The following is a 24,204-nucleotide window of genomic DNA, read 5'->3' on the forward strand; positions in this document are numbered from 1 at the left end:
TGTTATAGTACAGGTTACCTGTAACCCATAATTATTTAGTGGTTACTTGTTATAGTACAGTTACGGGTAACCCTTAAATATTTAGGGGTTACTTGTTAAAATAAAGTAACATGTAAAATAATAACATGTAACCCTTAAATCGTTCAAATTTTACCTTGTAAATCATTGTTGACATCATTTTTGTCGTATATGTGTTCATCTTCCAGATCCAATACCTGATTACTGGTTTGGATTTCGAGATTCAACAATGAATCTTCAATTTCTTCAATCTCTGATGATTTTTGTGAATCAGGTAATTGATCGAAGTCTTCTGTCATATTTTTTTTTAAATTTCTGAAAGAATAATTGTTGGAGTGTTAGCTCGATTTTCGCATAAGTTTTCTCGTTTTTATCGCCTTTATAAACGCCGTAATAATTGTGGTTTTCTGGGTTTTAGGGTATAGGGAATTGTGCGTATGTTTTTATAGTTTCATTTTCATTAGCATGTGCTTTTCAATCCCGTTATACGCGCGTCTCCTCCGTTATTTTTGATGAGTTGGCAGCAGGCCACACGGTGTGGCCTGCTGCACCAAAAAGGCACCCCTCTTATTATTTTTTTTTTCATGTGTGTAAGTGCGTGTGCATGTTTTAAAACATCTTTTTAATTGGGAATAAGTTCGCCATTATTTCTTAGCTTCCCTTTGCCCAAAAACAAAAGATTTTATATTATCTCTAGAAGTGCTCTTGTTCTTAGATCCATATCCTTCCTATAAATATGAAGTTTATTTGCCCTTATAGGCATTGTATAATCTCACAACAAATACAATTTTTATCCAGTAGTAGCGCTCTTCACTATAACTGTATCAAACTTAATTAAGGTATGTAACTCAGTTTGCCTCCTAATCATTTATTGCTAGGCCAGGTAAATTATGTGAGGTTTATTTTAGCTCAATAAAATGTGCATATAAGGTTAATAAATTTAAACTAGTACGCGTAGCATAAGGATGGTAATCATAATTTCTCGTATATTCTCAATTACAAAGTATGTACTAACTTTCTCATCAATTTATATTGCTAAAGTTATTTCCCTTATCTTTCACAGCTACGTAACACATTTAAATATTACACATTTGTTAATGCACTAGCTTAATCCAATCCATTCATATATACAAGTATATAATACTAAATTTAAATAATTATAATTATTATAAAGTTAATATTATGAAACTTTATTTAATTTTAATATTAAACACAATGATTATAAATTGCGATAAAAGATAGGACAATAATAGACCAAAAAGTCAAACTATGTTAGTTATTTATTCGATCTATTGTTTAACATGCATGGTGTAGAAAACATGGCTTCAACCAAGCAAGTCCTATCATCCGTGCTAAGCAACAAGGAAATAGCTGCAATAGAGGAGGTGATGGCAAAAGCAAAGGCTAAAATAGCTTCGGAAGGAAAGGTCGAGGCAGAGGTGCAATCGCTTACTCGAGGTTTCCTTGTAAACCGTACTAAGGACAATATAACCTTGCAAAAGGTTGATGAGCATAACTGGTCTGGAAAGCCGGTGACGTCCTACCCCGAGTTCATTCCAGTTCAGGATGAAGAAGTCCGGTTCGATCACCGAGGACCGCTTCCAGAAGGATCTGTAGGGGGGATTGTTTATGCTGATGGTACTGATTCCACTGCCAGGAAATGGCTTGTGGCTTTTGACACTCCAAAACAGAAGGTACGGTATTACCCCCAAAACCCATTTCTATTTCCTAATTTTAGTCTTTTTTTTTTCTTCTTAAAATAGAAAATGTTATAAGTAATATGGTATCTAATGAATCGAATAGTTTGAGCATTTAGCAAAAGTTGAACGATCAAATCATGGGCCTCTAACTTTTTGGCCCAAGATCCGCCACTGCTTTGAAATGTACTAGAATTAATTATTGTCAAAATTATATTGTGTACAGGCTTATGTAGAAGCCGGGCCAATGGGAGAAGTTGACTGGAACGTTATCAAAGTCAAACTTGATGCATCTGGATATAGAAGTGAATACGAGGACCCAATTTTAGGAGGGAAGATATATGCTCTAAACTATGGTTTTGCCCTAGTTGCATATCTCTCGAATTAGCTTATTATGTAATGATTATTAATCAAATGGCTTGCTAAATGAGGTATTGTTCCTGCTGGTTGTGTTATGCAAGTACGCATTTCACAATAATAAGCTTTGTACTACATAGTAGTTGTTTTAATTAAAATAAAGATCTCTCTTGTAATGCAAGCATATTTACGCTATATATATGACTAAATCTTCATATTTTATGATTTGAGTGTGTTCTAACTTGTTTATTTAAACTTATTATATCGCTTATATATACGTACCAACCAAATTTAAAATAAAAGGCTACAAAGATAATCTGATAAATAAGTCTTGAATTGAATTCTCGTCCTCATTAATTCAACTTCAACATACAATCTCTAATTATTTGTAACTCTAGAGGAGTTGCGCGGAGTCCTAGACAAATGTTGTTTTGTGAGTGTTAAATGAAGAAGAGATAAATTAAATAGTACATAGATCGATCTATTTCGACTAATTGCATATGATGAGGAGAGAGATTAGGAAAATAACAGGTTAAAAAGGAAAATAATAGTTGCAAAGAATATGCATATGAAACATCTATATTTTTGATAGATGTTGCTAATAATATAAATGGTTGTAGTATATATAATTGTATATACAATATACCCTAAATTCCTCGTTCACTTAACTAAGTAAAAAAATTATAAAATATATCTATATAAAAATGGACATTATTTACCCACACTCCTTTAATATATAAAAATCTCTCGTAAATCTAGAACACTAATTTTATCAATATGCACCTCCCTCAAGTTAGAAGCATGACGATCTCAAATTCCCTTTGCACCAGAGCAATTGAAATCATCCTATCTTTGATAACGCCTGTCACAAAATGACGATTCAGTTCAATGTGTTCCGTTCTCCTATGTAACACCGGGTTTTGCAGGTTTTGAGCAATGTATCTCAGAATAACTAAAAGAAATGAGTTGCATACCTAGCGCATAAATGATGAACCCTTTATAAATTACCAAGCATGCAATTGCTTTAACATTTTAAATTACAAGCCACGTACAGTTGCATCGAACGATACTCGATCTAGCTGCTTTCGCAAAGAAACGAACAAAATATTGTATGTTGCCTTTTGATTTATCAAGACACCAAGAAAAAGGCTAGTAACACAAGCCAGGCCACCCAAGTCAAAGATATCCTAGAAAATGGTCAATTAAGCTATTCAATGCATTGTCATATCTCATCCATTTGCCAAACCTAACTCATTATTATGCTCGATGGGAAACTCTGAATTGAAGGTGTTCCTTTCAACAAATTCAAGTCCCACATGGAAAAAATAAGAATCAGAAGACTTTCATATAAGTGAGACTGCGTGAACAATTAGACTACACTATATTAATACGAGGCATTTTGGAAAGGTGTCAAAAAAAAACTTGTGGTCGACTATAGGATGCAGACTTAAAAGATGACAATTACAACGATACTCGTTCCTCCTCTTAAAATGTCTATCCCGCAAACTTGGCTAAATTGACTTATTGTTATTTAGTTGTAAATTATTGGGCCTTAACATTAATTCCTTTTTTTGGAGGACCATTATCAAAAAACTAACCCTTAGTAAATTACAAAGTAATATCAGTGGCAGGATTAATTCTCCAATATCAAAGAATATGATACCCATTACAAATTAATTTTGAAGAATCGGATGCAAACCTAGCTAAAAATTGATTCTTCTCCACAAATACTACGGAATACTATATCCTTTGACTTCATAAAGTGTGATACTTCATGCATTTGTTTTTGAATTTTCTTAAACAGAAAATTCGATTAATTTTCACAACAAGAAAATAGCCAATTCCCGATGGCTAAAATCAGTCCTACAGCCCTACGGTGCTTAAAGCTAAGATACAATCCTACATGGTTCAATTGTTCATAAGTAATAGTAGGTTCGACCGAATTACTATAGTCAAATCTTAGTTTGCTAGCTAGAGATCGATTACCGACAATTAGCTAACTCAGTTGCAAACCCTTGCATATATTTTTTTCTTTAATTTTGTGAGTTTTCTTACACACCGAGAACGTGTAATAACAGGTGTGCAATTCTCAAAGTCCCAAGAGAACAGGTTCAAAGGGCGAACAACATAGCAAGAAGATGTCGTTTTACCATCTCTAATTATTATTATTATTATTTTTTTTTGACAAAAGTGTTGGTTTGTTGTTGCCTTTGCTATTGTGAAAACAAAGAAAAAATACGTGTATTAACGCATAAATAATGCTTCAATGAATAAAATTTTCTAATATATCTATTTAAATTCTTCATCATTTATAAAGATATTCTTATTCTTCTTTTTTATTTTTTTTAATTCAAATTAAAGCTAGATCATTTCAATAATGCATGCATGATTATCCTCATATATCGCCAGTTGTCTATAAATAGACAATCCTTTTGTCCTCTGGCCTTACATATCCTCAAATTTTAATTAATCTGTAACATATATACTATTTCAATTAAGGTACGCTCTCTCTTTTCACCCCTTGTTTTAGCCCCTGGCATTTTCATTACACTCAGATCAAATTCATTGATACTAATATAAGTGATATATGTTAATTAAAGAATATGTATGTAGGTCAATATTTATGTTGACTCATGTTGTTAATTAATTCACATGTACGTCATCGAAACTGATCGCTATGACTTAAATGATGTGTAACTGAAAAAAATTTAGAAGGATAAGATTAAGCAATTGAAAACATCGAAGAGCTGAAATTTAATCTTTTATTTTAGTTAACCATAGTCATCCGTAGTCGACGACTATGCTAGAAGCTTCGGTACAAAAGACTTACAAAAATAAAATGATACAGTATCTGCACTTAATTAATCTGTTTTTTTTTTTCACTATTCATACATTAACAGATAATTTTGTGAGAAATGTAACAGAATTGAAGAAGAATGGCGTCGTCTGTGCAACAGAAAAGGGACAATGTGATGGGTGAGAAAGAAAAGGCGATGATGGAAGAGGGGATGAAAGACGCAAAGAACTACATAATGACAAACAACATAAGCAATAATCAGATTCAAGCAATGGCAGTGGTCTCCATCAGAAGCAGTTTCGGACAACGAATGAGGTCGTACAGAAACCATAGTTGGATTGGGAATTTTATGGCGAGGCTTCCTGATTACATCAACGGAGGTGATGGGGCTGTGTTTGTGCACAAGGGCTCTAAGGGGGCGCTCTTGTATGGTCTCGAGCGTGATGCAACTCCTCTTGCCCTTGGATGGATACTGTCTTGGTCCAAACCCGACACCCCTGGTGAGCCTAATAGGGTATGTATACATTTACCCCCAATAAAAAACACTCATTTTGCAAATAAGGCCCTGTTTTATTCACCTTATTTCCACTTATTTCAGGAAAAATAAGTTTGAATAAGTTCAAATAAGGGTTAATTAATAAGTTCAGATTAGATAAGTTCAGAAAAAATAAGTTCAGATAAATTGTGATAATTCATATAAGTTTAGATACGTTAAGACAAGTTCAGATAAGATTAGATAAGTTTAGATAAATAAAAATCAGGTGAATAGAATGCACCTTAACTACCTTATAATTCAAAAAAGAAAAACTCTTTTTATGAACATTATTTGTTAATGAGGCCCAGAACCAATGTCCATACAACACAATTACCTCTAATAATTAGTTAATTACACTCACTTAGCCCCAACTACCACTAAGTGCACCCATATAACCTCAATTTCCCCTATTTTAGGGTTTTAATTAAGGGGTAAATTTTCAAAATAGTAGTAAAGTGAGTAGAATGGTTTTATTTCAAGTAAAAAAATGAGTGTGATTTAAATTGATTAGGTGTAATATAGATAAATGTTGACTCTACAAGCTAAACTTTGGGCGAATTTTTTTTTTTAATGCAATTAATGAGCTATCTACTCCCTTTGTTTCAGTTTAATCTAATGTGATATTATTTTTTGGTGCAGGTGTATGTGCAAGGTGGGCTACTAGAGAAGCTCTTGAAGACGGATTGGAGTGAAATTGAACAAAACCTCGATAAGTCGGGCGACTATAGCCAGCACTGGGACATTGAATCAGGTGCAACATTAACTGCTCGTATCTCAGACGATAGCGAGAAGGTGGCTATAGTCAATTCTACCTTCAGTATCAACAGCCCAGGGGGACCATAGATTTCCCTATTGCATATCAAGAAGTATACTTCATAACAAATTATGTATAATACTCGTATGTAATATAATATTCGGAATAACACAAGCGACTTAGTGTGCTAAGTTGTGACCAAAAAAAAAATGTACGTGTGTGGTATGTCCCTCGCATTGCTTTGCTTGGCTTGGCTTTGCTATAACCTGGACATTTATCATCTTAATAAAAATTAATGATAAATCCTTATAATGATTTCAAGAGTATGCAATGTTTTGATCTTGTTGTTCCTATATATGTCTTGTATTTTTTTTTTTAAAAACAGTATATGTCATGTACTTGAGGCGTCGTTTGTGATGAGACTGATGAGTAAGGATTATTAATGCATACATTTATTAGTTTATAACCTTAGAAAATTTACCGAATTTTACTATTGAGCGTTCACGAAATTAGTGCAAGTTTCAAACGGGCAAATTGAGTTCATGAAATAGGTGCAAGTTTCAAACGGACATATTGAGCGTTTCAAGACAAATTAGATGGTTCCACCCACCAATTAGACTCCCGGAGGGTATTGGGGACCAAGGTAAGCATCTCGGCAATTTTTATTTCCGGACAAAAAAAAATATTTCAAAAATTTCCAAAATTGAAGGCTTATTATCCACGGTTTTTGAGGAATTTTTGACGTTACGGGGCCGGTGGAGAAAAGTCTTGAAACCCTAAAGGATACATTTTAGGATCATATAATGACTTTTGAAACCATATATGACCATTATATGTTGTCATAAACATCCGGGTAGGCTAGAGTTAACGAAATCGGGGCAAATTTCAAACGAGCAAATTGAGCGTTTTTAGGCAAATTAGATGGTTCCACCTACCCAGTTGGACTCCCATAGGGTATTGGGGACCACGGTAAACTTCTCAGCAATTTTTATTTCCAGGTAAAAAAAGGTCAAAAAATTCCAAAATTGAAGGCTATTATTCACGCTTTTTGGGGAACTTTTGACGTTACGGGGTCCGGTGGCAAAAATTCTTGATACCCTAGAAAATACATTTTAGAATCATATAATGACGTTTGTCATAAATGTCCGTGGTAGGCTTGAGTTTATGAAATCGGTGCAAGTTTCGAATGGGAAAATTGAGCGTTTTAAGGCAATTTAGACGGTTCCACAAACCCAATTGGAATCCCAGAGGGTATTAGGGAATATGGTAAACATCTCGGAAATTTTTATTTCCGGACAAAAAAAGTTCAAAAAATTCCAAAATTAAAGGCTATTATCCACACTTTTTAAGGAATTTTTGACGTTACAGGGTCCAGTGGTGAAAACTCTTGAGACCCTAAAGGATACATTTAAGGGTCATATAATGACGTTTGGAACCATAGATAACCATTATATGTTTTCATAAATGTCCATGGTAGACTTGAGTTCACGAAATCGGTGCAAGTTTCGAACTGGCTAATAGAGGGTTTTAAGGCAAATAAGATGGTTCCACCCACCCAATTGGACTCCCGGAGGGTATTAAGGACCATGTTAAACTTCTCGACAATTTTTATTTCCAAGCAAATAAAGGTCAAAAAATTCCAAAATTGAAGGCTATTATCCACGCTTTTTGAAATTTTTTTGACATTATTAGGAGGTCCGATGGCGAAAAGTCTTGAGACCTTAGAGGATACATTTTAGAGTTATATAATGACGTTTGGAGCCATATATAATCATTATATGTTGTCATAAATAATGTCCGTGTTAGGCTTGAGTTTACGAAATTGGTGCAAATTTCGAAAAGACAAATTGAGTGTTATAAGGCAAATTAGATGGTTCCACCCACCCAATTTAACTCCCGTAGGCTATTAGGGACCATGGTAAACATCTCGAAAATTTTTATTTCTAGGCAAAAAAAGGTAAAAAAAATTCCAAAATTATTGAAGGCTATTATCCACGTTTTTTAAGGAATTTTTGACGTTACGGGGTCCGATGGAAAAAAGTCTTGAGACCCTAGAGGATACATTTTAGGGTCATATAATGACGTTTGGAACCATATATGACCATTATATGATGTCATAAATGTTCGTGGTAAGCTTGAGTTCACGAAATCGGTGCAAATTTCAATAGGCAATTGAGCGTTTAAAGGCAAATCAGATGGTTACACCCACACAACTGGACTCCCGGAGGGTATTAGGGATCATGGTAAACATCTCGGAAAATTTTATTTCCAGGCAAAAAAGGTCAAAATATTTCAAAATTGAAGGCTATATTATCCACGCTTTTTGAGAAATTTTTAACGTTAAGTGGTCCAGTGGAGAATAGTCTTGAGACCCTAGAGGATACATTTTAGGGTCATTTAATGACGTTTGGAACCATAGATAACCATTATATGTTTTCATAAATGTCCGTGATAGGCTTGAGTTCAAGAAATCGGTGAATGTTTAGAACAGACTAATTGAGCGTTTTAAGGCAAATTAGATGGTTTCACCCACCCAATTGGACTCCTGGAGGGTATTGGGGATTATGGTAAACTTCTCGACAATTTTTATTTCTAAGAAAATAAAGCTCAAAAAATTTCAAAATTGAAGGCTATTATCCACGCATTTTGAGGAATTTTTGACGTTACGGGGTCCAGTGGCGAAAAGTCTTAAGACCCTAAAGTATACAGTTTAGGGTAATAAAATGACGTTTGGAGCCATATATAACCATTAGATGTTGTTATAAATGTCCGTGGTAGGCTTGAGTTTACGAAATCGGTGCAAGTTTCGAATGGACAAATTGAGTGTTATAAGGCAAATTAGATGGTTCCACCCACCCAATTTGACTTCCGTAGGGTATTAGGTACCATGGTAAACATCTCGGAAATTTTTCTTTATGGGAAAAAAAAGGTCAAAAAATTCCAAAATTGAAGGCTATATATTATCCATGTTTTTTGACGTTACGGGTTCCGGTGGAGAAAAATCTTGAGACCCTAGGGGATGCATTTTAGGGTCATATAATGACGTTTGGAATCATATATGTCCATTATATGTAGTCATAAATGTCCGTTGTAGGCTTGAGTTCACGAATTCGGTGCAAATTTCAAACAGGCAAATTGAGTGTTTTAAGGCAAATTAGATGGTTTCACCCACACAATTGGACTCCCGGAGGGTATTAGGTGTCATGGTAAACATCTCGACAAATTTTATTTTCGGGCAAAAAAAGGTCAAAATATTTCAAAATTAAAGACTATTATCCACGCTTTTTGAGGAATTTTTGATGTTATGTGGTCCAGTGGAGAAAAGTCTTGAGACCCTAGAGGATACATTTTAGGGTCATTTAATGACGTTTGGAACCATAGATAACCATTATATATTTTCATAAATGTTCGCGATAGGCTTGAGTTCACGAAATCGGTGAATGTTTAAAACAGGCTAATTGAGCGTTTTAAAGCAAATTAGAAGGTTCCACCACCCAATTGGACTCCTGGAGGGTATTGGGGACTATGGTAAATTTATCGGCAATTTTTATATCCGAGCAAATAAAGGTAAAAAATTTTCAAAATTGAAGGCTATTATCCACACATTTTAAGGAATTTTTGACGTTACGGGGTCCGGTTGAGAAAAGTCTTGAGACCCTAGAGGATACTGTTTAGGGTAATATAATGACGTTTGGAGCCATATATAACCATTATATGTACTGTTGTTATAAATGTTTGTGGTAGGCTTGAGTTTACGAAATCGGTGCAAGTTTCGAATGGACAAATTGAGTGTTATAAGGCAAATTAGATGGTTCCACCCACCCAATTTGACTCCCGTGGGGTATTAGGTACTATGGTAAACATCTCGGCAATTTTTATTTCTGGGCCAAAAAATTCAAAAAATTCCAAAATTGAAGGCTATTATCAACGTTTTTTAAGAAATTTTTTACGTTACGGGTTCCGGAGGAGAAAAATCTTGATACCCTAGGGGATACATTTTAGGGTCATATAATGACGTTTGGAACCATATATGTCCAATATATGTTGTCATAAATGTCCGTGGTAGGCTTGAGTTTACGAAATCGGTGCAAATTTCGAACAGGCAAATTGAGCGTTTTAAGGCAAATTATATGGTTTCACCCACACAAATGGACACCCGGAGGGTATGGGGGACCATGGTAAACATCTTGGAAAATTCTTTTTCCGGGAAAAAAAAGGTCAAAATATTTCAAAATTAAAGGCTATTATCCACGCTTTTTAAGAAATTTTTAACGTTACGGGGTCAAATGGAGAAAAGTCTTGAGACCCTAGAGGATACATTTTAGGGACATTTAATGACGTTTGGAACCATAGATAACCATTATATGTTTTCATAAATGTCTGTGATAGGCTTGATTTCACGAAATCGGTGAATGTTTAAAACAGGCTAATTGAGCGTTTTAAGGCAAATTAGATGGTTCCACCCACCCAATTGGACTCCTGGAGGGTATTAAGGACCATGGTAAACTTATCGACAATTTTTTTTTGAGCAAATAAAGGTCAAAAAATCTCAAAATTGAAGGCTATAATCCACGCATTTTGAGGAATTTTTGACGTTACGGGGTCCGGTGGCGAAAAATCTTGAGCCCCTAGAGGATACAGTTTAGGGTAATACAATGACGTTTGGAGCCATATATAACCATTATATGTTGTTATAAATGTCCGTGGTAGGCTTGAGTTTACGAAATCGGTACAAGTTTCGAATGGACAAATTGAGTGTTATAAGTTAAATTAGATGGTTCCACCCACCCAATTTGACTCCCGTAGGGTATTAGGTATCATGGTAAACATCTCATCAATTTTTATTTATGGGCAAAAAAAGGTCAAAAAATTTCAAAATTGAAGGCTATTATCCACGTTTTTTGAGGAATTTTTTACATTACGAGTTCCGGTGGAGAAAAATCTTGAGACCCTAGGGGATACATTTTAGGGTGATATAATGACGTTTGGAACCATATATGTCCATTATATGTTGTCATAAATGTTCGTGGTAGGCTTGAGTTCACGAAATCGGTGCAAATTTTGAAAGGGCAAATTGAGCGTTTTAAGGCAAATTATATGGTTTATTTCATCCACCCAGTTGGACCCTCGGAGGGTACTAGGAACCATGGTAAACATCTCGGCAAATTTTATCTCCGGGCAGAAAAGGTCAAAATATTTCAAAATTAAAGTCTTTTATCCACGCTTTTTTAGGAATTTTTTACGTTACGGGGTCCAGTGGAGAAATGTCTTGAGACCCTAGAGGATACATTTTAGGGTCATTTAATGAAGTTTAGAACCATAGATAACCATTATATGTTTTCATAAATGTCCATGATAGAATTGAACTCACGAAATCGGTGAATGTTTAGAACAGGCTAATTAAGCGTTTTATGGCCAATTAGATGGTTCCACCCACCCAGTTGGACTCTCGGAGAGTATTGGGGACCATGGTAAATTTCTCGGAAATTTTTATTTTCGAGAAAATAAAGGTCAAAAAATTTCAAAATTGAAGGCTATTATCCACGCATTTTGAGGAATTTTTGACGTTATGGGGTTCGGTGGCGAAAAATCTTAAGACCCTAGAGGATACAGTTTAGGGTAATACAATGACGTTTGGAGCCATATATAACCATTATATGTTGTTGTAAATGTTTGTGGTTGGCTTGAGTTTAAGAAATCGTTGCAAGTTTCGAATGGACAAATTGAGTGTTATAAGTTAAATTAGATGGTTCCACCCACCCAATTTGACTCCCGTAGAGTATTAGTTATCATGGTAAACATCTCATCAATTTTTATTATGGGCAAAAAAAGGTCAAAAAATTCCTAAATTGAAGGCTATTATCCACGTTTTTTGAGGAATTTTTGACGTTACTGGTTCCGGTGGAGAAAAATCTTGAGACCATAGGGGATACATTTTAGGGTGATATAATGACGTTTGGAACCATATATGTCCATTATAGGTTGTCATAAATGTCCGTGGTAGGCTTGAGTTCACGAAATCGGTGCAAATTTCGAACGGGCAAATTGAGCGTTTTAAGGCAAATTAGATGGTTTCACTCACGCACAATTGGACTCCCGGAAGGTATTAGGGACCGTGGTAAACATCTCGGAAAATTTTATTTCCGGGCAAAAAAAGGTCAAAATATTTCAAAAAATTGAAGGCTATTATCCATGCTTTTTAAGGAATTTTTGACGTTACGGGGTCCAGTGGAGAAAATTCTTGAGACCCTAGAGGAAACATTTTAGGTTCATTTAATGATGTTTGGAGCCATAGATAACCATTATATGTTTTCATAAATGTCTGTGATAGGCTTGAATTCACGAAATCGGTGAATGTTTAGAACAAGCTAATTGAGCGTTTTAAGGCAAATTAGATGGTTCCACCTACCCAATTGGACTCCCGGAGGGTATTGAGTGCCATGATAAACTTCTCGGCAATTTTTATTTCTGGACAAATAAAGGTCAAAAAATTTCAAAATTGAAGGCTATTATCCACGCATTTTGAGGAATTTTTGACGTTACGGGGTCCGATGGAGAAATGTCTTGAGACCCTAGAGGATACAGTTTAGGGTAATAGAATGACGTTTGGAGCCATATATAACCATTAGATGTTGTTATACATGTCTGTGCAGTGCGTGGTAGGCTTGAGTTTACGAAATCGGTTCAAGTTTTGAATGGACAAATTGAGTGTTATAAGGCAAATTAGATGGTTCCACCCACCCCATTTGACTCCGTAGGGTATTAGGTACCATGGTAAAAATCTCGGAAATTTTTATTTCTGGGCCAAATAAGGAAAAAATTCCAAAATTGAAGGCTATTATCCACGTTTTTTGAGGAATTTTTGACGTTACAGGTTCCGGTGGAGAAAAATCTTGAGACCCTAGGGAATAAATTTTAGGGTGATATAATGACGTTTGGAACCATATATGTCCATTATATGTTGTCATAAATGTCCGTGGTAGGCTTGAGTTCACGAAATCGGTGTAAATTTCGAACAGGCAAATTGAGCGTTTTAATGCAAATTAGATGGTTTCACCCGCACAATTGGACTCCTGGAGGGAATTAGGGACCATGGTAAACATCTCGGAAAATTTTATTTTCGGGCAAAAAAATGTCAAAATATTTCAAAATTGAAGGCTATTATCCTTGCTTTTTAAGTAATTTTTGACGTTACGGGGTCCAATGGAGAAAAGTCTTGAGACCCTAGAGGATACATTTTAGAGTAATATAATTATGGAGCCATATATAACCATTATATATATGTTGTTATAAATGTCCGTGGTAGGCTTGAGTTCACGAAATCGGTGCAAATTTTGAACAGGCAAATTGAGCGTTTTAAGGCAAATTAGATGGTTCCACCCACACAATTGGACTCCCGAAGGGTATTAGGGACCATGGTAAACATCTCGGCAAATTTTATTTCCGGGTAAAAAAATGTCAAAATATTCCAAAATTGAAGGCTATTATCCACGCTTTTTGAGGAATTTTTGACGTTACGGGGTTCGGTGGAGAAAAGTCTTGAGACCCTAGGGAATACATTTTATGGTCATATAATGACGTTTGAAACCACATATGACCATTATATCACTACTAGAAAACAGCTTAATTCCGACGGAAAAATTCCGTCGGAAACACCATGTTTTCCGTCGGAAACCGTGTTTACGACGGAATTCCGTCGGAAGGTGTCGTCGGAAAAGTATTTGTAGGAAAATTGACATTTTACGACGGAATTTCCGTCGAAAACACTTTTCCGACGGAATTTAGCGTCGAAAGAGGTTTTTCTGGTCTGGAAAAGTCCGTCGGAAATTTTCGACGGAATCCGATTCCGTCAGAATTTCCCGACGGAAATTCCGTCGGAAATTTATTAAAAAAACAAAAAAAAAAGCCCGCACCACCAACCCCCACCACCAGCTACCACCCCATACCACCAGCCCACCCAACCAGCCCCCACCGCACACCATCACACTCACACCGACACCACCCCACTGCACACCACCACTCGCACCGACACCACTCCACTGCACACCACCACACTCACACCGACACCACTCCACTGCACACCACCACACTCACACCGACACCACCCCACTACACACCACCACACTCACACCGACACCACCACACGCACACAATAACCCCAAAACACCAAACTTCGCAAAACCCAACCCAACCCAACCTAAAACCCACCACCCCTAACCGAGCCCACACTACCCACCCCTAACAAATCCCCACCAAAACCCACACCACCCTGACCGAATACACTAACCAAGCCACAACCACCACGAAAATCACCATAATACGACCCAGACCACAGCCACCACCGAAAATCACCCAAATTTAGATCCACCACCACCGAAAATCATCCAAAAATTAAATAAAAAATCAAAATTAAATATTAGAACGTACCTTAAGATAAAAAAAACTTCGAAATTAACCACGAACTTGGTTTAACAAGGCCAAATTCGACCACAAAAACCCTAGATCTAGGATTTTCATGGTCGAATTTGACCTTAAAAACCATTAATTTGACTAACATCACCATAAACGACATAAAAGGAGGAGAGCTTTCTTGAGAAGAGAGTAAGGAGGAGGAGGAGAGGAGAGAGAAAGCGTGAGAAGAGAAGGAGGAGGAGGAGAGAGAGAACGTGAGGAGAGAGAAAGGGAGGAGACAGAGAGCGTGAGGAGAGAGAAAAGAGAGGAGAGAGGCGGATTGTGAATGAGGGGGGTTGGGGCGCCGTATTAGTATTAGGGTTTTGGGGTTTTTTCCTTTTTTTTTAATAAAAAATTAAATTCCGTCGGAAATGGGTTATAATCCGTCGCAAATTTCCGACGGAATTAAATTCCGTCGTAAATTTACGACGGAATTAAATTCCATCGGAAATTATACCATTTACGACGGAATTTTCCGTCGTAAATGGTATAATTTCCGACGGATTAAAAATCCGTCGTAAATTTACGACGGAATTTAAGTCCGTCGGAAATTTCGTACTTTCCGACGGATTTTCTTGTCCGTCGGAACGGTTCCGTCGGAATTAAGCTGTTTTCTAGTAGTGTATGTTGTCATAAATTTTTGTGATAGGCTTGAGTTCACCAAATGGCCTCTTAGTACACAATTATCAATTTGCACCAAGGTTAGGAATTGGGCTTGCAAGCGTTAGCTTAGTAATGTCTGTCCAACATGATTTTATGTGACACGTGTGATCTTTTTTTTTTTTTTTTGTATGTAAAGAAAACCACAATAGCAGTGATGTTACTGATGTAAATAGCCATTAAACGCAAGGGGTAACACTATACTTTGTATTCATTATTGTATTATGGATTTTTTGTGAAAAACTACCTTTTATATACAACTTTTTGTGAAAAACTACCTTTTAAAAAAATTGTTGTAAATGACTACCTCTTTTTTAAAAAATGTTGTAAAAGACTACCTATTGCCGGAATCCGGCCATTGACTTTTGTCGCCGGCATTGACCACCCATGTGCCAGTCACATGACCTTAAAAAACTTTTTTTTCTTTTTTTTCTATTCACCACCAGCTACACCACCTTCTTCACCACCGCCCCACCACCACAACACCTCAACCCACCTCAAAACACCCCGGCCTACACCCTCACGCATCCCAAAACCAACACAACCCCACTTGAAACCACCTCTAACCTGTCGAATCTAACACATCCAAGCCCACACAACTTCGCAATTCCGCGATCCTAGCAGCAGCACCTTCCCTTTCTCGTAGCAGCACATATTCCCACGCCATCACCGCACCACCACCCTCTATCTCTACCTCTTGACGCCACCAAAAATAACACCAGCATACCCCATTAAGGTGCAAGTAGCAACCATACTAACTACGGTACACTAATAACGCAGCAATAAATTAATTATTGTAAATTCCTTTCACAAACTTCAATCTTCCTTAAATTAAAAACACAATTGCACTAGTCTCCGGAAGGAAAATCCGTCGCACTTGCATCAAATTCGCAATCGCAATCAATACATAAAAACACAATTGCTTTAAACATTTAATTTTCGCATATACTTAACAATTGAAAAGGGGGTTTGCACGAATTAAGCAAGATATACATGGATTTAAGGAAAACTTACAATAATTGGAAGGAAATTCAACATATTGAGGCTGAATTGGAGAAGAAATCGAGAAATTTGGGTTCTAGGGTTACAAAAAGGGGCTGAATTGGGGGAATTCGTGAAATTTGGGGGAATAATGGGTGGGAAATGGGTCATTAAAGGGCACGTGCTAGTCACGTGACTTAGTCAACGCCGGCGACAAAAGTCAACGACCAGATTCTGGTAATAGGTAGTCTTTTACAACATTTTTTTAAAAAGAGGTAGTCATTTATATTACAACAATTTTTTTAAAAGGTAGTTTTTCACAAAAAGTTGTATATAAAAGGTAGTTTTTCACAAAAAATCCTTGTATTATTAATAAAAGCAAGAACATTATTATGTATAATATCACAAGTGCGTACCACGTACGTCTACATAACGAGAGGACTTTATTGTGAATTACAATAGCTTTATTTATGTATTAAAATGTCTGCTTGCTTAATTAGCTTCGTGACTTTAGGAGCATGCATATACAGGATATCCTACACATGCAATTCGTTTTTAGCAGGCTAATTAATGAACCATGCAACCACAATACGAGCATCACCATTGATTGCTGCGTGAGCTTTGCCTCCTAAAACTGGGTCTTCGTACAAACTTGACTCTCCAGATGCATCTAGTTTCACTTCAATTACATTCCAATCGACATCTCCTATTGGCCCGGCTTCTGCATAAACCTGTAGACAACATAAAAAATAAAAAATAAAATGAGATGGTAGTAATTGACAAATTTTATAGATCGAGAATAAATAAAGTAATGCCTAAATGCGGATGCCCCACTTTTTTGTAAATAAACCAACAACTTTATTCAACATTATTTAATTGTGGAGCTCACAATAATGAAAAAGTTGTTGATTTATTCACGAAAATGCCTCCATAAGAAACAAATTTCGTTTCTCAATATGAGAAACAGGGAATTTCCCTTAATGAAGTGTTGAGCAAATATAAATCGTGGTATGTACCTTGTTATTAGAATAATCAAACGCTATGAGCCATTTCCGTGCAGTGGAGTCATCACCATCAGCATAAACCACGCCCCCTTTAGACCCTTTTGGAAGGGGGCCTTGGTGCTTGAACTCGATTGGATGTTTCTGACGCGGAATAAATTGGGGGTAGCTCGGTACTGGATTTCCGGACCAGTTGTGTTGATCATGTAGTCGCAAAGTTACAGGGTCCTTGTGTCGATTTGAAATGTAACCAGAAGAAACAACCTCCTCCTTAGCACCAACCTTGGGCTCCAAAGCTGCTTTATCCCTTGCAGCCTTAATCAGCTCATCAAAAATCGCCTTTTCCTCATCGCTAAGCAATGCTGTCGAGAATTGTTGGGTTGCAGCGGCCATGCTTTTCTTAGCCTGTAGTCTAACATTATTGCAAGTATAAAAATACTATGGCTTTGGTTTAATCAAGTTTAGTATATATGCTACATACACTCTACTTGCTGCTTATAGTATATTGAAGTAATATTAAGAAAATTAGTCCATATGTCATTGAGATCGTAGATGTGTTAAATATTTATAAAGAATTGTAAAATAGATGAGATTTGAACACGTGATATTCTTGTCATGCTGGGTAAGCACATGTCAAATATTTAATTCAACCAAGTCAATGGTCAGGAATTTGGAATTTATTTTGGATGCATTTCATCTCACAGTTTAGGGATTTGAAGGACCCCAAATCATCTCATGATTCCATTTTAAAACAATTGGATACACAAGAGTAATTAACCGTGAACGACTAGGAAGAAGAGTTATGTACTTACCTGAACTTTAGTTATGTAGAAAATATGTCGGAAGCTACACTGTCTAATAGTGATATTGATCAATCATTCAATCTATCGCGGGTTTATTTATAGTCGGGCGTCAATAGAAAGATTGATTAAAAAAGACATAAAACTAACTATTATTTTTGCTAAAAGCATACAATAATGGAGAATTTGTTCTAGTTAAAAAGATGGTTCAAGGGGGTCACCATGAAACAATGGGAAATTCTACATAATCCAATGATAGATACTTTGTTCTTAATCAATTGCAATATACTCGGTATTTTTATTTTCAGGGGCTTTATGTCAATGTCAAATTTGATTCGAATGAGTACATATGTAGTTTAGTCATATTGGTTATATCAAATTGTTATATTTTATACTAATATGCAATTAAGAATATTTATGGTAAAAGTTATACATTGGCAAACGTGTCCATTAATTTTTCCAAAATTTAATAATGTAGTTGTTTAGTAAGTAAATAAATATCCATCCATTAGCAAAGAAATCCTTCAATTTTAAACCTAAACCCTAATTTTAATGAAGAACCCTAATCCCCAAATTAAAAACCCTAACTCAAATATTGGGGGAATTTAAAATTACAACTAAATATAAACCCTTACCCCTAAATTTCACATTATTTACAAACGTAATTGATGATTTAAAATTGCAATCAATTTTAAATTTTTTGGTAGCTTAACCTGAGTATAGATTTCACACAATATTTTAGGGTCTGTTCTGTTTACCTTATTTTCACTTATTTCAGGTTTAATAATTCAGATAAGTTCAGTTAAGGAAAAATACGTTCTGGAAAGGGTTGTCCAAGTTCAAATTAATTGTTGCTAAAACAAGTTTTTGATAAGGTTCAATAAGTTCAGATAAGTTTAGGCCATATAAGTTTAAATAAGTTCATATAAGTAAAAAAATCAAGTGATGAATAGAACCCTGTGTTTCAAGTTAATTGAAATAGATTCCTATTAATTGCAACACTTATTTTATTGGTAAAGGCCTTCATTATATTGATACATATTAAGCATTCAAGTGTATTGTTGCGATTAATCGAATATGGAAGGAGCAAATATTTAGTGTTACCAAACTTTTTAAGTTTTTATGATAGTTTCTTTTTTGAAAAATTAAATGGTACTCCGTAAATATTTCAAAAAAGGCATATAAATACAAAAAGGGCATTATTCGCACTGGTTAAGCGGTCCAAATAACTTTTTTAAAAATTATTCTAGGCATTATTCGCACCAGTTCGTTAACCAGTGCTAATAACTATTAATAATCAGGCTTATTAACATCCCTCAAATCTAAACCAGTTCAAAGTCGGTGCGAAAAACCAGTTTTGAACCGGTGCACATTTCTCTTTTTCTACCAGTAAAGGTAAGTTTGTACTATATATTCATTTTCTTCTCTTTCCTTGTTTCAGCTACTATTTTTTTTTCTTGCTAATAACGAGCGCCACCAAGCGTTAGATAATTAATTGATATATTTTTTAAAATAATACAGTATTAAATTTAAAATGCATGTCAAAATCACACATCGATCAATGTAACTTATATTAGAAAGCACAAGATAATGTACTACACTTAAGTCAATAACATTACATTTCTTAGCACAAATATGCCGGCATAACAAGAAGACTTTTTTTTATTGTGAATAATTACTACGGAGTAGTAACTTATTATAACATGCCTACTTGCAGCACGACCTTAAACCGGAGTTCATACATCCCAACACATTACAACTCTTTAGCAAGCTATTCGTAGCGTAGGCTAATTAGAGAACCATGCAACTACAATATCACCGTTGTTTCCGGCTTCAGCTCTGCCTCCGAAAACTGGATCCACTGAAACACTTGAATTTCCGGATGCATCAAGTCTAACTTCAATAACATTCCAATCAACTGGTCCTATTGGCCCAGCTTCTACGTAAACCTGTTAATCATTTTATTTGATTTTTAGTAATTGATACAAGTATATATTTATGTATCAAGAAACGGGAAATTCATGTTTCTTATGGGGGCATTTTCGTGAATAAATCAACAACTTTTTCAATATTGTGGGCTCCACAGTGGAATAAAGTTAAATAAAGTTGTTGGTTTATTTACGAAAATGTCATGTGAGAAACAAAATTTGTTTCTCACCATGAGAAACTGAGGCATCCTCTCAAGAAACAGAGAAAGTATATATAATCTACGTATGTACCTTCTTTTTTAAAAGGTCAAAAGCCACGAGCCATTTCCGTGCAGTGGAGTCTACACCATCAGCGTAAACTACACCTCCCTTGGACCCTTCTGGAAGAGGTCCATGGTGCTTGAATTCAATGGGATCTTGGCTAACTACAATAGTTTGGGGGTAGCTCGGCACTGGATTTCCAGACCAGTTATGTTGATCAAGTATCTGCAAAGATACATTGTTCTTGTGACGATTTACGATGAAACCATGAGTAATAACTTCATCTTTAGCATCCAAAACTTTTTTGTCCTTCGCTGCTGCTGTTAGCTGCTCGAAAGTAGCCTTGTTCTCGTCACTAAGCACTGCTGCCGGGACTTGTTGGGTTGCAGCCATTTTTTTTTCTTAGCCTGTTCAACAACAAGAGTATGTAACTAACACTTATATATGTTCAAAAATTGTGCATGTATTATGAAAGGATGAAAATATATTACACCACTTACTCCATCTTAGCATACCCTACCATTCTTAAACAAATATGAAAGATTAGAAGAAAGGGTTACTTACCGTTACTTTGACACACGTACTGTAAATATGTTACAAGCTACAAAAATATAAATATAATAGCTAAAATGGGCATTGATGAACTGCTTTTTTATAGGGCATCAAACTAAGAAGAAAATGTTTTAAAAAGAAAGGATAGAAAAGCTGAAAATTCGTTTTTGGTCAAAGACATGCACTAATGGCGAATTCATTCTAGATATAAAGATGCTCCATGAGCACACAATAATAAATAATACTAGTAATTAATAGGAAAATTTTGTTTGATACATTGATTAACATACCAATTAACCTAACCTTGGTTTAATGGAAAAAAGAGCACATTTTATTAACATGCATTTGAAGTATATTGAACCGTTGAAGCTAAGGTTACATTAGTTCAATCCTCAATAAGGGCTTTTAGGAGAGAGGATTCTTTTCCCCTACTCACCTAGAATTTTAATCCGCTAACCTAATTCAGGTCGACGCGACTTATGCGAGGGATTATGGTCTTATAGGTTTGGAGTCTGGTAAGGTAGGCCTTTCATCAATAATGGATACGGAGTTATATCAAAATAAACAAATAAAAAAAAAAATTATGTACTTCAATTCGATGACCAAATTAATGTGCTTGAGTTCTATAAGATGACAAATCATACTTCCTCTGACACCTCAATTCTTTTATAATTAACATGTTTTGACTTATGACATTATTCATAAATTATACTTTGACTAGTTTTTATAAATTATAGTTACGGAGTATGATAAATTTAATTATGATGTATGGTTGTATGAAGGATCTTGTTAGAATTATTTCAATGTATATTTTCATAATATCAAAACTTATATAATTTATACTTATTTATAATTGCATATATTAATCATTGGCTAATTAGAAAATCAATCACTAGTGCCTTCCTACATATTGCAATAATGATCCTCTATTTATCTCTATTAGAGCATTTCCATCCATGATATTAAGGACATGTTCACTTCACCTTAATTTCAGTCCAGTTCAGTTCAGCTCCAATCAATTCAGTTCAGTTCAGTTCGGCTCCTAATTTCTTTCTCACATAAGATATTCATTTCAGTTTAGTTCAATTCAGCTCAGCTCCAATCAGTTCAGCTCGGCTCTGTTCAGTAAATGTAAACATACCCTAATTTATACCATAGGATGAAATTTTTGGCAAAATCAATATATACCATGCATGTAACTCTACCTATATGGTATATATAAAATCGTGTTATGCCATGGTATGAATGTAGTTTCATTAAAACTAATCCAACATTCTTCAAAAAAAAAAAAAAAAAAAAAAAAAAAAAAAAAAAAAAAAAAAAAAAAACTAATCCAACTTAATCCAAAATTACAATACTATTTCTTATAGATTAATGATAATTTTTATTATTTGACTCACAATATTATATTAGGACAAACAAACAGTAACATTACATTTCATATTCATGGCACAATTATATTTGTATTGCATAACAAGAGGACTTTATTACGAATTACTAGTAATTTAAGTAGTTTTATTATAAACTGCCTAATTGCAGCTTGACTTTAAGCTTGAGCTCCTCCGATCCCATGCAACAACTTTTTATAAGCAAGTTAATTGTAGAACATTGCAAAGACATTCTTGCCGTCGTTTGATCCACTAGCTTTGCCTCCGAAAATTGAGTCCTCATAAGTACTATGGTCTCCGGAAGCATCAAGTTTGACTTCGACTACATTCCAATCGGTTGGTCCAATTGGCCCAGCTTCTACGTAAACCTGTAAACAATTTTAAATTTTAGTTTGAGTCATAAGAGTTTAGAGTTGGGTTGAGTCTTTTGTATAAAGTTAGGTATGTTTTATTACAGGTTGAAATACCGTCCTTAAAAGTGGTATAATAATGTTACCTTCTTTTTCAAAAGGTCAAAAGCCAAAAGCCATTTTCGCGGAGGATAACTTTTTTGGTCAGCATAAACCACTCCTCCCTTAGACCCTTGTGGAAGAGGCCCTTTGTGCTTGAATTCAACGGGATGCATCTGAATTATAATAGACGAGGGGAAGCTCGGCACCGGATTTCCATACCAATTATGTTGATCATATAAATGCATAGTTAAATTGTTCTTTTGACGGTTTACAATTAAACCGCGAGTAACAACTTCCTGCTGATCATCAGCCTTTGGCTCCAATGCTGCTTTCTCCCTTGCCACCGCCATCATCTCCTCGAAAATAGCATTATTATCATCACTAAGCACTGCTGCTGGGACGACTTCCTGGGTTGCGGCCATGTCTTTTTCTTATCCTGCCCAACAATCGAATTAGATGCATGATAACACACAAATGTACGTTGTATAACATAAATCCAACAAAATTAAAACGTGCATTATAATGGCTTTCCAATTTAGTTTAGTTGTGATTGTCTGATAATAATATGGTGATTAAAGATAGAATATGTATATAAACTACATACCATTCTTAATAATTAAAATAAAAAAATTAAAAAGGAAAAGGATCGAAAGAAAGATCAGGATGGAGGGGAAGAGTTACTCACACTCACAGTGAACGTACAACAATGTATAAATTATGTTGCAAGTTACAAATCAACAATGCCTTAAAGGATATAGATCAACTGCATATTTATAGAAGGGGATCAACAATTGTTTATTACTCAATAGAAAAAAATATTTAAAAATTAAAAATTGATATTATGGACATTATAATTAACTACTCTAGAAAAACTTTAAAAAATACGGAGTAATAATTGTCTTTTATAAGATACGGAGTAGATGAATAGATCAAAATTCAAATTGATGAACTCAATATGGTTTTCTTCATCTTATTTCAATAATATTCATTAAAAATAATTTATGTTCAATAAAAATAGATAAGTTCAACAAAAATAAGTTTAATTTAATCAATATAATAAAAGTAATTTAAGTTCAGTAAAATGATTTAATTTCTATTACTGAAAAGAAATGAAATTAATACTCCATATAATTTTAGACAGATGACGTTAAGTAGTTTAAGGAAATCTCTTAAAAAATTAGAAATTTGAGAATAAAACGTGTTAAAAAGAGAAGATAAAAATGCTGAAAATTCGTTTTGGTCAAAAGCACGCAATAAGCCGATAATGGCGAATTCATTCTAGATATAAAGATAGTCCATGGCCCATTATGGGGCACAAGCACACAATAATAGGGCAATTTTATATGATACAATATTACATATTCAGAAATTCATAAATTAACAATTTGTAAATGTTTGAATTAAAGGTTAATTGAATTTAAGTTCTTAGACAATTCATATAGACTATAGAGTATAAGTAATTTGTGGTTGGTGCACCCGGGTGCACCATGCGCATGGTGCACCCAAAAGAACATTTAGTATATTTAAAAGAACATGGGTAAAAAAATGAACATGTTTTTATTTTCTTGTAAC

The 24,204-nt window shown here is 35.0% G+C and overlaps 4 protein-coding genes across 5 annotated transcripts; 2 read left to right on the forward strand and 2 right to left on the reverse strand.

Moving 5' to 3' along the window:
• Nucleotides 1-704: 704 nt before the first annotated feature.
• LOC145629952 (jasmonate-induced protein homolog) lies at nt 705-2,297 on the forward strand. The gene is made up of 3 exons (XM_081682192.1): nt 705-857; nt 1,333-1,712; nt 1,942-2,297. The coding sequence occupies exons 2-3, from the start codon at nt 1,338-1,340 to the stop codon at nt 2,101-2,103; spliced, it is 537 nt and encodes a 178-aa protein (XP_081538318.1). The 5' UTR covers nt 705-857; nt 1,333-1,337; the 3' UTR covers nt 2,104-2,297.
• Nucleotides 2,298-4,422: 2,125 nt separating this feature from the next.
• Nucleotides 4,423-6,511, forward strand: LOC145629953 (jasmonate-induced protein homolog). The gene is made up of 3 exons (XM_081682193.1): nt 4,423-4,571; nt 4,997-5,383; nt 6,044-6,511. Exons 2-3 carry the CDS (start codon nt 5,009-5,011, stop codon nt 6,245-6,247), a joined length of 579 nt encoding a protein of 192 aa, XP_081538319.1. The 5' UTR covers nt 4,423-4,571; nt 4,997-5,008; the 3' UTR covers nt 6,248-6,511.
• A 10,096-nt stretch (nt 6,512-16,607) lies between these two features.
• LOC145629954 (uncharacterized) lies at nt 16,608-20,887 on the reverse strand. Its single transcript, XM_081682194.1, has 4 exons — nt 20,805-20,887; nt 20,271-20,647; nt 17,267-17,656; nt 16,608-16,981 (listed from the first exon to the last, which is right to left on the reverse strand). The coding sequence occupies exons 2-4, from the start codon at nt 20,631-20,633 to the stop codon at nt 16,814-16,816; spliced, it is 921 nt and encodes a 306-aa protein (XP_081538320.1). The 5' UTR covers nt 20,634-20,647; nt 20,805-20,887; the 3' UTR covers nt 16,608-16,813.
• A 1,243-nt stretch (nt 20,888-22,130) lies between these two features.
• LOC145629955 (uncharacterized) lies at nt 22,131-23,362 on the reverse strand. 2 transcript variants are annotated; one of them, XM_081682195.1, is made up of 3 exons: nt 23,324-23,362; nt 22,677-23,068; nt 22,131-22,548 (listed from the first exon to the last, which is right to left on the reverse strand). In XM_081682195.1, exons 2-3 carry the CDS (start codon nt 23,052-23,054, stop codon nt 22,387-22,389), a joined length of 540 nt encoding a protein of 179 aa, XP_081538321.1. In that variant the 5' UTR covers nt 23,055-23,068; nt 23,324-23,362; the 3' UTR covers nt 22,131-22,386. The 2 variants fall into 2 exon arrangements, with proteins under 2 accessions (XP_081538321.1, XP_081538322.1); XM_081682196.1 differs by having other exon boundaries at nt 23,318-23,336.
• Nucleotides 23,363-24,204: the final 842 nt, after the last annotated feature.

The sequence above is a fragment of the Chenopodium album genome, chromosome 5, assembly GCF_948465745.1.
Source record: "Chenopodium album chromosome 5, dcCheAlbu1.1, whole genome shotgun sequence".
NCBI lineage: Eukaryota > Viridiplantae > Streptophyta > Magnoliopsida > Caryophyllales > Amaranthaceae > Chenopodium > Chenopodium album.